Source organism: Oryza brachyantha, chromosome 1, assembly GCF_000231095.2.
Source record: "Oryza brachyantha chromosome 1, ObraRS2, whole genome shotgun sequence".
Lineage (NCBI taxonomy): Eukaryota > Viridiplantae > Streptophyta > Magnoliopsida > Poales > Poaceae > Oryza > Oryza brachyantha.
In genome coordinates, this window is record NC_023163.2 from 8603434 (window position 1) to 8620643 (window position 17210).

The 17210-nt window shown below is 42.4% G+C and overlaps 2 protein-coding genes across 2 annotated transcripts; both read right to left on the reverse strand.

Annotated features, from left to right (window-relative positions):
• Window positions 1–524: 524 nt before the first annotated feature.
• On the reverse strand, window positions 525–4672 carry LOC102701388 (pentatricopeptide repeat-containing protein At4g01990, mitochondrial-like). Its single transcript, XM_006644044.3, has 2 exons — window positions 4368–4672; window positions 525–2136 (listed from the first exon to the last, which is right to left on the reverse strand). The coding sequence occupies exons 1-2, from the start codon at window positions 4641–4643 to the stop codon at window positions 889–891; spliced, it is 1524 nt and encodes a 507-aa protein (XP_006644107.1). The 5' UTR covers window positions 4644–4672; the 3' UTR covers window positions 525–888.
• Window positions 4673–13540: 8868 nt separating this feature from the next.
• LOC102701665 (UPF0481 protein At3g47200-like) lies at window positions 13541–16770 on the reverse strand. The gene is made up of 2 exons (XM_006644045.3): window positions 15405–16770; window positions 13541–14230 (listed from the first exon to the last, which is right to left on the reverse strand). Exons 1-2 carry the CDS (start codon window positions 16659–16661, stop codon window positions 13967–13969), a joined length of 1521 nt encoding a protein of 506 aa, XP_006644108.2. The 5' UTR covers window positions 16662–16770; the 3' UTR covers window positions 13541–13966.
• Between the last annotated feature and the right edge of the window lie 440 nt (window positions 16771–17210).

Below are 17210 nucleotides of genomic sequence, written 5' to 3' on the forward strand. Positions count from 1 at the left end.
AAATTAAACTATCTTGAGACCTTTAGCCTTTTTCTCCTTTTTGTGGAGGTCACAAGCATACTCCTTTTCATATTAGGGATTTAACCTACATTAGCTCATCAAAGCCCATTAGTCCCCAATTTATTTTTCTATCAATCATTGTTAACGCTAAAACTGGAGTTTTAACGTGTCACATACAAATGCCCGAAAGTCTCTGTGTCGCTTCAGTGCAGAAGCTAAATTCTTAGAACTTAGCTAAAAATAGGCATGTCAATTAGTTCGACCTTACAACTGACCAGATAAAAACATAGGAAACAAAGTTAAACCTAAAGCGGCTAATCGGCCTATTAGCCGATAACGCTTTAGGGCATAGTTGATTGTATAGATCAGCTTTGTAGGATTTTTGGGAACATATCTTATCATCTTAGATAAAGTATAACAATCAATATTCCATATAAATTATTGGAAACAATATTAGAAGATCGGACTTTACCAAGACAGTTCAAGATTAAGACCAACGACCATTGGATTTGTTAATCGTTATATCATTGAGCATAGGTCAATAAGACTGTTTATTGAATTATGTACAAACATAAATTATTAGCTTAAAAACCAAGTATGTGTAATATTAATCAGGTCGATGATCATCTTTCCCAAACTTAGAAGATCGAACTAAACCAAGGCAGTCAAGATTGAAATAAACAATAACAAGTCTAAACTAATATTGAACATCATTAATTCTTAATTAATAACTTAGGTGACCTATCAGGCTAATTACTAAATCTGACAATTCTGGTAATAATCCTTGACTAGGTTGAAAGTAACCCTGATTCAAACGTGTCCTTTTTGCCCATTTTGTTGCCTTAACAACATGAAGCAAATGGCAAAATTTGAAACATGTCCTTATTCTCAACTCTGAACTCCTTCCTTTCCTCCTTCAGTGGAGACAGCTCTAAGCAATTCAACCATTTCAGGCCGAATATCAACCCTGTCATCTTCGATGCGCTGAACGATGGATGGATTTGTTCTACCTGCAGATATATAGGTCCGGATCAAGGCTTCATAAGCTTCTGCATCAAGCCAATCGAGCTTTCTCAGGCATTCACAGAACGCCTCCATCCCGTCTGCATCCTTTGAATCCTCAAAGTGCTTCAGAAATCTGCTAACAAGCTTTGATGGCACCCAATTTTGCCCCTTCAGCATATTCTTTGCATCTCTCCAGACCTGCAATGCTTCATTGATTTTAGATTTCTCCAAATAGAATTCTGCGAATATGAAAAATGTTCCGTAATTGGAATGACCCTGAGACATGGATGTCTGACGCATAGCCTCAGCTTTGTCTGTCATGCCCTTATCAAGATAAGCTTGAATGATAACATTTGGTATGTTCATGTCATACTGCTCCTGACTTGATTCCCATTCCTGAAAGATTTGCTGCATGGAGTCAAAATCGTCCAACCTTTTCAGAGCTTTAAGCATCACCAGGTAGCTTCTATTTGTGCATTTCTTGAATGCAGACTTCAAATTCTCCCAGATTCTCTTGACCTCAGACAAGTTGCCAGAACGGGCATAGAGGGATAGAAGAAAATGCCAAGAGACAGCATCATGTTTGTCAAGAACTTCCTCAGCTTTCTTTAGGGCCAATTCTGCTTTGTCATACTGCTGCAGCTTAATATAACCATTGGCGATTGTAGTATACAAAGACCAAGGAACAGAATTCATCTTCTGCAATTCTTTCAGGACCTTCTCAGCTGACTCTATGTCATTCATCATAATGTAGCTTTCTGTTAGCACAAAGTATGAAAAGTTATTTGCTTCCATACCACTTTCTTGCAGTTTTACAAATGTAGTGGGGATTTTCTCTGGTTGGCCCGTCTTCAGGAATAAGCACATCAAATTGTTGTATACTAGTATATCAGAAACCATATTCATTGCTTTCATATTTTCAAAGAGTTCAAGGCCTTTGTCTGCCATCCCATGCTCAGCATAGCAGTTAAGCAGAGTGCAATATGTTTTCACTGACCTGAAAACATCTGGAAGGCTCCAGAAGTATTCTTGTGCAGCATGTATACCATTCACTTTGCTAACAAGATCAAGCCGCAAAGCATGATGCTTGAGCTGCAAGTTCACTCCACGAGCTTCCATCCAGTCCATCAACTGTGAACAAAATAAATGGTCAGTCATCACATGTCGAATGAAAAATGCCTTTCCCCTATTTCCCCAAGGTGGTTCTTCTTATTATAAAAAATCAAAGAAAATCCCAACCCAAATGTTCAATGCCTCTAATGCTATAGAACCCTTGAGGAAAGGAAACAGTTTGGAAAAACAGAATATTCATGTCTTCTGTGATCACAATGGTACAAAAGATTCAGATTACAGAAGGTAAATCATACAACTTGACATCAATTATTATTTTGGACATACAATTACAAAGCTATAACTGAACTAACAGGAACATATTTATGTGGTTACAGCAAAAAGTTGACATGTAATAAGCACAAAGGAACCAATGTCACACCAAATTTAACATGTTTTTCTAATTTAGGTCAACCACTCAGTGTAGAAGAATGGAAATGCAAGCAATAAGATTATTGTTTGTTTGACAGTGTTGCCACATTTCTATAATGAAGTATGCTCAGCCAATTAAAGGCACTCTGTTTTAAGGAAGAATATGCTAAATTATGTAAAAGATATGCAATGATATAATTATATAAAATCTTTGTTATGACAGTTGTGTGGATTAAACAAGAGGTTAGAGATTGAACATATTCATCAGCATGTAAATTAGTATAGATAAGGATGATAATGACAGTTTTTCTTCTATTTTCATGGAAGGTGTTAGTAAGATCAAGAGTGATGCCTTGGCATATGATAAATCGAAATATGTATCAAACATATAATGTAAGTTAGTAAAATGAAGGAGAGTCGTAGCAACTAGAACTAATTCAGTAACTCAAGTTAAGATTAATTTAAACTCAACGAATGCAATGTTGATTCAGAATTCAAAAATCAAATGCATGCATCCAAGCAAAGACTAAAGAGCAAATGCAAGATCTTATTCACATGAAGTATGAGAACAGATGTTTAAGAAGCTAAACATTTAAGATCAAATCACTTTGAACCATGAATGTGTCGTGTTTCTGCTCACATAGTCACATAGCAAATACTCCACGGAATATACACCAAATCAGAAAACAGAAAAAATATGATGCCCCTTTCCAGTCATTATAATTATACCCCCAATGTGGAGAAATCACCTACTAAACAATGTGGTTGTCAAGAGACTTGTGTTAGGTTTAGGAGGAAACTGTTGCATTGCTCTTGTAGTCCTTTTCAGGATATAAGCTTGATAATATGTCAGCTATATGAGAAAAAGATCTGGCATAGAGCTAATGTACCGGATGGGCTAATACATAAAGAGGTTAAGGATAAAGATAGTAGACAGTACATGACTAGCACTACAGACTACAATACTCTCGTTTATCTTGCATCTCTGAGCAATTTGGGTCTAGCCAAGAGACTGATCATTTGGTTGCACAAGCTGACAAGGTGACTACCGAAAGGAAGCACAGCATGCATGTGCGAGTTGGACAATACTCATCTGCTTGCCCATTTTGCAGAAACAGTTCAACTCTCTTTTCACAAATGACCAACAACAAACAATAAGATACAAGGCAAATAAGAGAAAGCATGAAGAGTTTGTAATAGTTTCAGACTAGACTAGCTTAAACATGAAAGGACTTTCTGAGTTCTGCTCTCTTCTAAAATACATTAAACAGCTGTAAGAGCTTAATTCCGTCTGACTGTTTTCGGAAAACCAGAAATAGATATTTAGTTCAGTCACAATTGCTAAATATTAGTAAACAACAAAAATAGTTTCTGGCCTTTGATCCTCCTTAACAAAAACTGAAAAAAGAAGAGAGGGAAAACACATCATACTAGTACTAATTACTACTACCTCCGTTTCATATTTCATATTATAAGACTTTTCTAGCCTTACCTAAATTCATAAATTAATGAATGTATATAATTTATATATATGTCTAGATTTATTAGCATCCATATGAATCTAGGCAAGACTAGAAAGTCTTACATTGTGAAACGGTGGGAGTAGTACCCTGAGGCCCTTGCAAATGATATCATATTACAATGGAGTTGCCCTAAAATACATGTATCAATCTAATATTTGCAGTTTAAGTATTCATCGCCCACATAAAAAACTCCTGAAATTGAAATGCCCATATCATGTGAAAATTGGAGTTTCAATCGAATCGAAACCTTATCATTACAATTCCTAAGCATGCTGACGACATTTGGCCCCGTCAAATCATCCAAAGTTAAGCCGCTTTCACGGGGGACTGGGGGTTTGGGGTTTCTGGGCTGCTCACCTCGAGGGCGTGCCTGTTTTGCTTGAACTTGCGGAACCTGTGCACGCAGAAGAGGAGCTGCTCCTCCGAGAGCGGGCGCCTCTCGCGGAGCCACCGGCCGAGCTCCTCCGCCACGGTCCCCGACGACCCCGCCGTGGCTGCCAACTGCGCCGACAGCCTCGCGTAGAGCGGCCACAACGCCCCCTGCAGCTCTCGCTGGTCCGGGACCGCGTGCAAGAGTCTTCCGGGTTCCGACGAGACACGCCGGCGCGCCGCCGCCGCCGCCGCGCGCAGCATCGCTCGCGGTGTAGTCTAGCAGCACTTTCTTTTTCTCGAGGGTTTTGGATTTTTATTGGGCCGTTTCCGTCTATTAGCAAAGTTCAGGATCCGTCCTCCTTTCATTTTTTTTTAAAAGTACTAGTAAATTTCATAAAACCATAGTATACATATTATGAATCAAGTTTTAAGGCATAAGGATTTTGGTATATAGCACATAACCATAAAATTATGGTCCTAAAGTTTTGTGAAACCACGTTATTGACTAATTATTATTTTATATCACTTAAAGTTAAAAAAATATACTTCATCTATTTTTTAATTGACATCGTTGACTTTTGGATCTACGTTTGACATTTCGTCTTATTAAAAAAATTATAGAATTCAAACGTAAATTCAAAAATCAATGACATCGATTAAACAAATCGGAGCGAGTATCTAAAATTTGTTGGCTTTTATAACTTCTTTCTCATATCATATAGAAGCCAGCTATATGAGATTATTATGTCACGCCTAGTAGGGTGACAGAAGATAATAAAGGAACAAAGGAGGCAGAATGCGCAAGTAACAAGCGAGCGAAAACTAAAGAGAAAATCTAATAAATACCATTGACAAACACTTAATTTTAAGAAATGTCATTGACAAGTGTGAGTTCTATAAGATGTTATCAAACAAATTTGTCTAAGAAATGCCATCGCCGTTAGGGTTCCGTCAACTTTTTCTGTTAAGTTCTATAGTATGAATAGTGTATTTAACAGCAAAAAAAAGATGAAAACCTAACGACAATACTATTTCTCAGACAAATTCGTTTGTATAATAGCATTTCTTATAACTCGCATTCATCAATGACATTTCTTAGACTTAGACGTTTGTCAATGGTCTTTTTTAGATTTTCTGAGACTATGAAAACGTATTGTGAGGTCAAGGGAAAAAGAGAGACTGATATGTAGTCCCTTCCCATGTGATGTGTGTTAAAAGGGGAGTGAACCCTGCTGTTTCAGGCCAACAAGAATGAAATAAGAATTTCCTCTCTGTTTGGTCTCTCTGCTCTTCTCCCTATCTGTTCTTCCTCTCCGACGCCGGTGGCGGAGCTGGTTCGTCGGCATCGGCTTACACAATGAGCTGGCCACCGACGGCAGGGACGGCGATGGCGGTGGAGCAATGCGGCGGCGTCGGTCACTTCCATTGCTACCCGTTCCGTGCGTGCACCTTATCTATATATCATTTCCGATCAATGGAATAACAGCTCGAATAAACTCTACTAGACAGGAAATAAGTGGGCCTAATTTATTAACGAGAATGAAGTGGGCCAAATTCACTGCCTAGCCCAACTTATTCTTGGACCGGAATCTCTGATGTCAAATAAGTAGATCAAATTTAACAGTGGGATGAATTGTCTGTGAGGATATTAGTGGACCAAATTCACTGGTGACACAAACTCAGTAATGAAGAGAGCCAATTCACTGGCCAGCCCAATTTATTCTTGGGCCAAAATCTCTGATATCAAATAAGTAGACCAAATTTATCAATGGGATGAATTAGTTGTCAGGACATTAGTGGACCAAATTCATATCTTTGTTTTAGTAGCGAGTGTATAATTGACTTCCCTATGCATCCACTACTCAGAATATATTACACCTCGATACATCTCGCTATATTCAGTCAAGATGAGTTTTTGCACTGCACAACACCCGTTCCATAGACCGTGAAAACAAGATGCGATCTTTATACATGTGAAACAGTTAAAAAAAATGAAATTGTCAAGAGTAACGTACGTGTAGCAAGTGGGAAGATTTGTAGTTACAGCTGCTATTCCCTACCGAAGGAGAAAATTGTATATCTAGCACAAACAAGTGATGGTTTCATAAAAATATCATCGTTCAGATGAGCTTCTTTGAAATATCACAGATAACAGAGGGTAACATGCTAGAATGCCAATTTCGCATATTATGAAATTTGTGAAATGTTTTATTGATTTGTCAGGCTTTTTGGGACAGATTTACCCTTCGCATCAATTGCAATGGGAGAAAGAGGAGAAAGAACAAAGAGACGGTTGTGTTTGAAGAAAAAAGCTAGGGTTAGAAGCAGCATCCGCGTGCCGCCGCCGCATGGCCGACCCGGCGGGCGCCACCCGCGCCCTCCCCTCCCCGCCGGCGGCCGCCACCCCGGCTGTCTTTTGACGGTACTGTTTGCAGCCATATATATAATACATATTTGCTTCTGACTGCTTGTTGGTCACAAAATTGAGGCTGGATGATGCATGTGTGCAATTTTCTGGATGCATGTGAGGTTGGCTGATGCATGTGTGCTGCTGCCATTATATAATGCATCTGTGCAATTTTCAGGGTGATGCTGGCTGCTGCCATTTTCTGATATTTTGGGGCGTGCTGCTGGATGATGCCTTTCGGCTGCTGCTATTTGATGGATGATGCCTGCTATTTGATGTACTTTGGATGAATCGGCTGCTGCTATTTGCTGTATGTCTGGATATTGATCATTGTCATTCCATTTCAATTTGCTGGAGAAGTTTGTGAACCGGCTGCTGATATTTGCTTCTGGATATTTTGGGGCCACGGCGGGCGGGGAGGCGCGGAGAGGGAAAGCAACTGCCGGCGGCGATGGGCGCACGACGCCGACGAGGGGCGGGGAGTACGCGTGGAGCCGACGCCGCCACCGTCGAGCTAACCTAGCTCCTTCCAAGTGAAGAGCCAACGCTCCGTTCTATCTCTCCTCCAGTAAACGTGAACTCGGGGGCAATTCAGTCCCAAAAGAACTGACAAAGCACAAAAACAATTATCAAATTTTGAAATAGATGAAAATGGCATTGCAGTTTGGTACCCTCTGTTTGCTGTGCTATTTTAACGAAGCACATCTATGCGATGGTATATATGCGAAACCACAACTTATTGATGCTAACTTATTGATGCTAGATATGCCATATTCTCCTACTTAAGAGGCTCCGCCGCTTGCTGCGCTCCAGCCTGTCGAGAAGCTTCTTGGCACGCTCACGCTTCGGCCCACTTAGGCCTCATTCGGTTAGCTAAGTTTCAATCCAGGCTGGAACAGTTTCTGGCCAGGGTTTAAATAGATCCAGATGATTTCACTATGGATTGAAACCACCTATGGATTGAATCCATTCCTTTTGTTAATCTACCTCATCAAGAAAGTGCATTTGGTTTGAGCTGGAATGAAGCCATTCAACATATCACAAGTTAATTAAAAAAGAAAAATTGCTGTACAGAAAAATTCAACATATCACAAGCCATTCAACATATCATAAGTTTTCTGTTCATTTATAGCTAGTATGTATTTTAATTGTATTGGATATAGGAGACATGAAGCGTTATATAAACCAAAAGAAGTGCAAAAATGTCATGCCTCACTAAACTACAGAAGAATTCATCTCGCTTAAACCCATTCAATTCATCCCAGTTAAACCCATTCAATTCAATTGACCTAATTACTCACTTCCGCTGTAACACCTCAGCTCGTCCTGTATAAAACCGAGAACTTCCATGCATCTACAGAACACAGCATTACTCTATATAAAACCGAGCACTTCAATTCAATAATGCATGTCACAGTCTTCCAATTTCTTGCTCGCTAAAAGAAAAAAAAAAACTGCATATTGAATAATCATCAGGAAAACCACACAGACTTTCATGTCCGAGCGATGGAATTCCATGAGCTGCTGCTGCATCTGGATGAGGGGCAAGAGGCAACCCATGTGCGATACATCTGATGATCTCGAGTTCAAAACTCGAGTTTTTGATCTGGCATTCATGATCTGCACCTTGATCACTCTGCTGTACCGAGGAGGAGAATTGGAGAAAACAATCTCGAATACAGTACTGCCAAATTGGATTTTAAGCTAAAATATGGCGATAGTGATTCCTTCCCTGATCTATGCTCCTCGCCACTACCATCTCGTCAGTGGAATCATCATTTGGTCAACACGAACCCTAACCTCCCCTGCATGACACTATGACAGTTCCAAATGCGGCTTGATCTTGGTATATAAATAACGGCATCTCGTTGCCATTGATCTGCCTAGCAAGCTAGCTAACTACTTCACACTAGTGAACAGAGCAGTGAGCTGAGTGCGATGGCGATGGCGACAAGGTTCTTGATGGTGGCGACGCGGTGCCTGGCGCTAGCCGTGCCGGCGCAGAAGGCGGTGGCAGCCGGGCCGCCGAACGTAAACCCTAGTGCTCCCGGAGCTCCTCCACCAAGAATCCTAGCGCCGACGTAAACCCGAGCGCTGGATGGGAAGACAGAGGAGAAGTTACCGGCAAGAAGGACGTCGGATGGGAAGAGGTTGCCGTCGCCGTCGACGTCGGTGAGCAGCCTCGCCGTCTCCTCGCGTCGCTGGCCGCCTCACGTCACCGGCCGCGCCGTCTCCTCGCGTCGCTAGCTGCACGCCGCCGCCTCGCGTGGATTGGAGCCAGAAGGTCGGAGGTGTGGATCTGATCCGAGCTAGAAACAGGGGCAACGAGGCCAAAACGGGCCCATTTCCAATCCGGCAGGCCGAAAAGAACGATGTTTGTGGGCCAGGCCAGATTTAGAAACGGACCACTTTGTTCTAGACGGAACAGAGGCCGTTCCGGGCCATTCCAGGCCTTCCTGAACAAGCCCTTAGGCGGACGCGTGGGCGACGCGGACGACCTGAAGAGGAAGGATGCATGCGGAGGCGCGGACGACCCCCTTGACGCATGCGGCCGCGGCCCAACGGTCCACTTAGGCGGACCAAAGGCCCACTCGAGCCTGACAAAGGCCTGATGTGCATTGTCGGAGTAGGGATGTCAATGGGTCGGGTTTGGTGCGGGTAGAGCAATTACCTGCCTGCCAACTTGAAGACTACGGGTAGAATTCTCTACCTATACCCGTACCCGTCGGGTACCAGGCGGATATCGGGTACCCGTCGGGTCTACCATTTCACATGTCAAAAGCACATCAAAATAATCATTCCAACATATACAATAAACTATATATACGGTTTATAATACAATATTGCATCACATATGAAAAGTTCAACAAATACAACATATTACTCATAATACATAGGTCATATCAAAGCTTTTAGCTAAAAGAGAGTACATCACAAATATTATTACATTAATAACATAATACGTTTTTAGACAAAATTCAATATGTGGACTACGTTCGGGTACCTGACGTGTTACCCGCGGGTGGGGAAAAATAGAAATTTTTTTATTAAATAAACCTTTTTAGCAAGTAATTTTATTACTAAACCACCGGACAAAATTTTTCCAAAACTGAACCTTTTAGCCACGCCAATGTTGGTGGCGTGACAAGACAACGCTGCCACGTAGCCTAGTCGACGTGGCATGGCGTGCAGTCTTGCCACGCCAATGTCAGTGGAGTGGCAAGACAATGTTGCCATGCTACCAATAATGGCGTGGCAAGCTGTTTTGCTACGCCAATATTGGTGGCGTGGCCAAAAAGGTTCATACGGTGGAAATATTTTCCTCGGAGGTTTAGTAATAAAATTATTTATTATAAATGTTTTAAAAATAAAAAATATTCGGAAAAATACCTGTACCCATACCCGCGTCGATTCGGGTTGGGTACGGGTACTACCCGCAGGTAAAAAATTGTACCCGTACCTGTCCCCATCGGGTCGGGTACCCACCGGGTACCCGGTCCCTGTACCCGAATTGCCATCCCTAGTTCGGAGGCGCGGACGATCCCCTTGGCGCGCGCGGCCACTGCCCATCGGTCCACTTGGGCGGATCAAAGGCCCACTCAAGCATGACAAAGGCTTGACGCACGTGTTAGCTCACTCGGACGGATGGACGAAATTTAGTGGCAAAATCATAACTGCCTTTTATAATAGTATGAGCGCTATGTAATACATAGCGCATGACACACCACAACCAAACCAGACCCCACACCACCCACCAATAGAGCAACCACCCTGCTTATACAAGATGTAGTTAAATTTTTAACTATTTGAATTACTCGCGTGGTGTCCCGAATGAAATGAGTTAAGTTTTGATTCTTTTCAGACAAATTTTAACTTACTAAAGCATCAATACAAGCCAGTGAACATGAGTTAATTTTTAACTAAACAACAATTAGTGTGCAGTCACTTTTGAGTTATTCTTGACTCAACACACGACACTATGCTACCTTCGGAGCCAGTTATTTTTTAAGTTATACTGGATATGACACAATGCGATTGGGTATAGTGAGTTATTTTTTTAACTCTATCACCCACCACGCAACACTATGCTAAATTTGAAGCTAGTTAGTTTTTAACTCATAATGTATAAGGCATAATGCATTTTGGGTATACCATGTGCCTATTTGAGTGAGTTATTTTTTAACTCAATCTCAGAGGTGGGATATTAAATTCGTGCCGCTTGTTTTATGGCAGTTACAGAATTCATGGCAGCGAATCTTTAGGGTACAGACACATCATAACCAACATAGTTATTGCTGCACACACCTTTTCCAGGTATTTCATTTTCTTATCCGTCAATAGCGAGCACCACCCCCGCTTATCATGGAGTCAGTTTTGGGGATCGCTAGTGCCACCACAGTTGCTTTCTGGCGATTCTTCTCCCACAAAGATGGCCAGCAGGTAACTCTCGATATCCTTTGCCACTCAATGCTATCTTTCTCTTTTTATTCTTATGGTTGTTTGCTTTTGTTTTCTCATCTCATTCTGACCACAAACTAGGGTTATTCGCTAATGATTCTCTTTGGTAATCTAGAGGCACGCTGATGGAGGTTACTGGAAAAATGTTGGCTAGGGTGAAGAGGATTTGGTTTGCCAATTCACAAATCGAGTGTGAGGTCATGCTGCCTCAATCCGTGCCCAACGGTGGAGCATCTTCATCAATGGTGGAAGATCAAGCAACACAGAGGAAGCCAAAAAGGAAACAGCGTGCTACGTTGGTCGATGAGGGCATATTAGGCGATGATGTGTGCACCTTTTTTTTCTTTTTCCTTTATAGGACGTAGTGTATTTAGTTAAATTTTTACTGGACTACAAACATTTGTTCAATCGCATCTCATGAGGTGCTATGAGTTAAAAGTTTACTGGATCAGTAGGTTTAAAACAAATTACTTAGTGTTTGTACAAAATTAGCATCTGTAGTAAGCTAAATATTTACTAGAGTTCAACCACATTTACTGGAGTTAAACACATGAGGCCACCACCTAGATATCAATTAAATTCTGACTGGCTTTGTAGTTTGAACAATTCACTCAGTGTTTGTAAATATCAGCATTAGTACTTAGTTAAACATTTGCTGGAATTCACGTATAGTTGGATCACACAACCAATGAGGTGTCCACATCATCATCAGTTAAACATTTACTGTCTTGGTAGTATAAGCAGCTCACTTTGTGCTTGAAAAAAATTAACAACATATACAACAATTAATCATACATCGAGTACCAAGGGTGGGCATTGCTCTGCTAGCACCCTTTTTCCGTTTGATCAGTTTTAATTGACAATTCTTTTATTTGTATGTAGCCACCAGAGTCAAAGGTTCCTAACCTGACACGCTGTAGCGCCACGTTAGCGTTGAAGGGATGGTAACTACGCGAACACATGGCCTAAAAATCCTATAAATTTTGATAAGATTAAGAAGGTTACAAATAGAGATAATAGAAAGAGAGGCAGACCACGTGGATCATGTAGGGGGAACAAACACGAGCTGCTCGGGTAGGTGTAATGGTTTAGGAACAACAAGGAATCATCGAGGCAATAGATCACCATTGCGAGGATGCCTGGAGGACGAATGGGAGTCAATGGGCAATGATGATGTGGACTTTGTGGTCAGTGATACTGATGATGAGGACGCCCATGCCGATCGATGGGAAGTAAATTTGTCATCTTGAACAATGTTTGATAAATTCAATAAGTTATATTTTTTGATCTAGCTTGATATATGGTGTTGTTTTTATAAACACTTTAATGGTTATTATTTTGGATAATTTCGTTGTCTCAGCCACATGTGTTACATTTATAATACAGGAAATTGTGATAAATATTTTTTTTACTAAAAACATATCTAGCTGTACTTTAGGTTGTGCATTTTACAATATACTGTTTTTTTACCAAAACAATGATAGCATAGAAATGTTCATAAATACAATGTGTACCCCACCATGCTTTAAAACATTCACCAAGCTAACTCCCGAGTAAAAAAATTGGTTTAAAAAAGATTACATAAAAAAAACTCACATGTTCTGACGGGAGTGTTCCTTGGTTGACAAATACCGCAAACCCTAACACACTGAAACAAAATTACTTCTTGCTTGTAAACGGAAATCATAAAAAAAACATATGATCGTGAACTCCAAAGGAGTGTGCGTGCAATATAAAATGAAGCCATGTTTAAGCCACTTGAAACTGGTGGTCGACGACTGAGCATCTCGCAACGGGGTCTGGTCATATATCTAAAGTTGTATATGTCCTCATTTATTATATTAATGTCATCGTCGTCAACAAAAGCGGGATGCAAAATGATGGTGTCGTTGGGGTCTTTAGATGGGTATAGGTTGTCGACGTCCGATGAAAGTGAAGGACATGGGGGTATAGACATGTATTCCAAATCCCTGGTATAGATTATGCTGTCATCTTCCGTGGACAATGACAGCGGAAAAGGGTTGGGATGACGGTGAAGGAGGCTATGTATGCGTGTGTTCTTAAGTATTTAGCATGGTAATACGAGACTTATATGTATACGAGCAAATTTAGGCTTGGCTTGTTTTGGAAGCGAGCCACGAGAAGCCTTGGGCCCAGTTCGTTTGATTTTTGAGCGGAGCCAAGCAACAGGAGCCCAGCATTTTTGTCCATCTATTGATGAGATGGCCGCTTTGATGTACAGGTGGATTTATAGTGCATTAGTTTAAATTAGAATCATATCTGGACTACTGTCTCAAAACCGAACGGTCTTAAATTGGACAAACGAGAAGATTATAAATCAGTAAAATAACGGTATAGCCAATGCCCTGGTATTTTTGTACACACCAAATTTTATTTCAACCCTTTTGTGCAATCGATGCGCGCAGACGGCCATCAAACCCCCACGCGTTTCAGTAGCTGGTACCGAACTGGCAGCGTCGACAGTGCACCCACCAACTCGATCACAAACCGACACTAGAAGAAGTATACATCTGCCTGCAGGCTGCAGATACATACATATGATGCATGAGAAATTGGAAGGAAGGAAGGAAGAGCAAACTGATGATCACAAACATTCAAACAAGTATACATGCACTCGATGCATACGCGGCAGCTGATCGATCGATCCTGATCGCATATATATATGCAACTAATCAATCAATCAATCAATCTGAGAGATCTAGTAGTCGGTGTCGTTGTTGGTGAAGTAGTACTGGACAATGGAGATGTAGGTCTGCAGGACGGTGGAGGCGAAGACGAAGAGGGTGACGACCATGGCGATGATACCCCACGGCGAGCTGAAGTACTTCTTCCGCAGCGTGCGGATCCACGCGTACATGGGGTTCCGGTTGCGCTCCATCAGCGCCTCGAACACCGACCGCAGGTAGTTGCCCTCCACCTCCAGCTTGTTCCCCTGGCACAGCTTGTTGAAGTAGGTCACCACCTGGAAGCAGCAGCCATTGCCGAGCTTCAGTTCATAAATTAGCTCTAGCAGAAAAGCAATTTTATACTCTTGAGGAAAATTTTCTAGTTCAGGTATGTTATCTCAATAATTATTAAAAAGTTTAAAATATATAAATTGGTAAAATAGATTGGTATAAGATATATCACTCCATAAATATATAAGTTTAAATATGACTTTCACGGGTTGTTATTTGTTTTACAGATTGTAATTAAAGTCATATTTTAACTTTTGTTATAGCTTGTTTAAATATTAATCTATCTTTATATATTTTAATTATTATTTAGAAAACATACAATATATAAGAGAGCATCTAGCTCCTAGATAAGAGTTTAGAATGCACTCACAGCTTTCTGCATGATTCCTTCATTGTCAACGGAGCAAGAGGGTTCAACATTTTGACTGAGAGCTTTAATTTTTTTTATTTAGTAAAACCTATGCAAATTCATCCAAAAATGCTAAAAAGTTATTTTGTTCGGATGAAATTTCTCTTCTGTCAGTATCCAATATTTTTTAAAACCTAATTATGCATGGAGGTAGTTGATCTTTATATAGATTTTTTTTGAAAAAAACATATGAACTTTTATAATTTTTAAACTAATTTTATCTTATTTTCATCAATCTTTTAGTCATGTCACTCCATCCAACATGATCAAATTTCAATACCACGTCATAAGAAATTGACGTGACTTTGGTCAAGCCAGTTAGACTGGCTAGATTGGTGCGACCAAATATCTCTACCATACCAAGAGGAGTTAGTATAGAAGCGTTATTTAGCCACGTCGATCTAACTAACCAAAATGTTTAAATATAAAAATAAGATATTATGAAATCTAGTTTAAAATTAAAATAAAGGTTCAAGAAATAAAAACACTTCTTATATATGCACTTCGTCCTCCTCGTGCATGTGTCTTGCAAATAGTTTTTAAATGAGCTAGCTTGCCTTTTGGCATGGTTCACAGTTTGGTTCGAAATTTCTAAAATTTGTGTCGTCGTAGGATGTGCTGTCAGACAAAAAAAATTCTTGAATTTGTTTTGTTTTAGAAAATTTAAGGAAACGTTCAAGTTCCAGTATAATTTTGATCTTTTTTGGCTTCAAGTTTATTTTTTTTAGCGTTGCAAGTTTGTGAAACCTGGCTGTTTAATTTGTACGTACCGCCTTGTGGCTGCCGAGGTTGCTCTTGAGGATGCCCTCGGACTCGAGCAGTGCGACGTCGGCGGGGTTGGCGACGAGGTTGTCCATGAAGAAGGCGTAGCAGGAGCAGTCGTCGGGGAGCTCCGGCGTGGCCTGCTCGAGCGCGATCAGGTTCTGCAGCTGCGGCGCCGTGAACTGCTCGATGTTCACCATGGGGATCACCAGCGTGTCGCCGTCCTCCAGCCGCACGTCCAGGAACCCGCCGTCGGGCTTCCGCGGCGCGCGCTTGAACTTGATCCCCACCCTCTGCAGGTCCGTCGCGCTCGGGATGTTGGGCAGCTTCACCGCCGCCTCCTCCTCCTCCTGATCCTTGTCGTCGTCGGCGCCGCCGGAGCACAGCAGGTAGGCGACGGGCGTGAGCGTCACGATGGGGAGCTTCCAGAGCGCGCGCCACGCGGAGGCGCCCCACCCGGCGTGCCCCGCCGGCCGCCTCAGCCGCGCCTCCGTGAGCGACAGGCTGTACAGGTGGAGCAGGTGGTGGATGCCGTCGCTCGTGGGCAGGGTCTTGAGCTCCTCGTCGTCCTTGCGGAGGAGGCAGTGCACGCCGATGCTGCGGAGGAAGTCGCGCCGCTCCCCCATGCGGCACGCCTCCAGGTCCGGGTCACGGCACAGCGGCGACAGCGCCAGCAGCTCGGCGAGGACGAAGAAGGGGACCTGGTTCTCGAAGCGGATGAGGTCGGAGTGCAGCTGCGACGGCGCCCAGTGGGTGCGGTGGAGCAGCGGGTCCTCGTACCCGGTGGCGAGGTTGAGCATGTGCTCGAGGATGAAGCAGCCGTCGAGCACCAGCATGTCGACGAACGCCTCCGGGGCGAGCTCCACGTGCTCCTTGTAGAACGCGCGGGCCCTGTCCTCCATCGCCGCCACGCCGGCCTTGTAGCCGATCAGCGCGGCGAGGACGGCGACGTCGTCGATGGGGTCCGGCGTGCGGCGCGCGATGAGCGCGTGGAGGTACGCGACCTTGAGGCCATGGCTGAGCTCGCGGAGCGTGCCGTTGGCGTGGTGGATCGGACCGATGGAGACGTACTTGGGGGTGTACGCCTCGCCGCCGTCCTCGCTGCGGACGTGCGGCGGCACGCGCCCGACGCGGGGCCGCTGCCGGCCGCCCTCGTCCGCCCACGCCTCCCGCTGGTGGTATTCGAGGAGGTGCCCGGTAAGGCCTTGCTCGAGGTCGGCGGCTTCGGCTTGGCCATGGCCGTGGCTCTGGCTGGTCTCCTCCATTGCCGCGCTCAGCTAAGGCACGGCGTGCTCGAGCTGTGTGGAGAACCGCATATATAGCTGCTACGTGCATGGGAGGGTACTAGAGTAGAACTACAAGGGAAACGAAATGGAAGAGATCTCTCTCCTTGAGGGGCGATGCTCACCAGTATTTTTATTTTATACCATTAAGTTTTACCACTATGACCATACATCTTATTTATTTTCTAAAAATATACAAAATTATAAATATGTTTAAAATATCTCTAATCATAAAATAAAATCCCAACAAAATGGTTAGTAATCATGTTTTTTATAAGGCAATTAACAAATCATCAAACGTAAATTCAAAAATCAACGGTGTCAAATAAAAATATGGAGGTAGTACTAACCAATGAAACAACATTACTAATTCTGGTAATTAATGTTTGATCTCATTGATATTATGATATACATTTGATCATTCATTTTATTTTAAAATTGTATAAAGATACAAAAATATAATCCATCCTTAAAGTGCCTATCATAATAGTTAACCTACACAAAATCAATAGTTGCATATTTATAATAAGA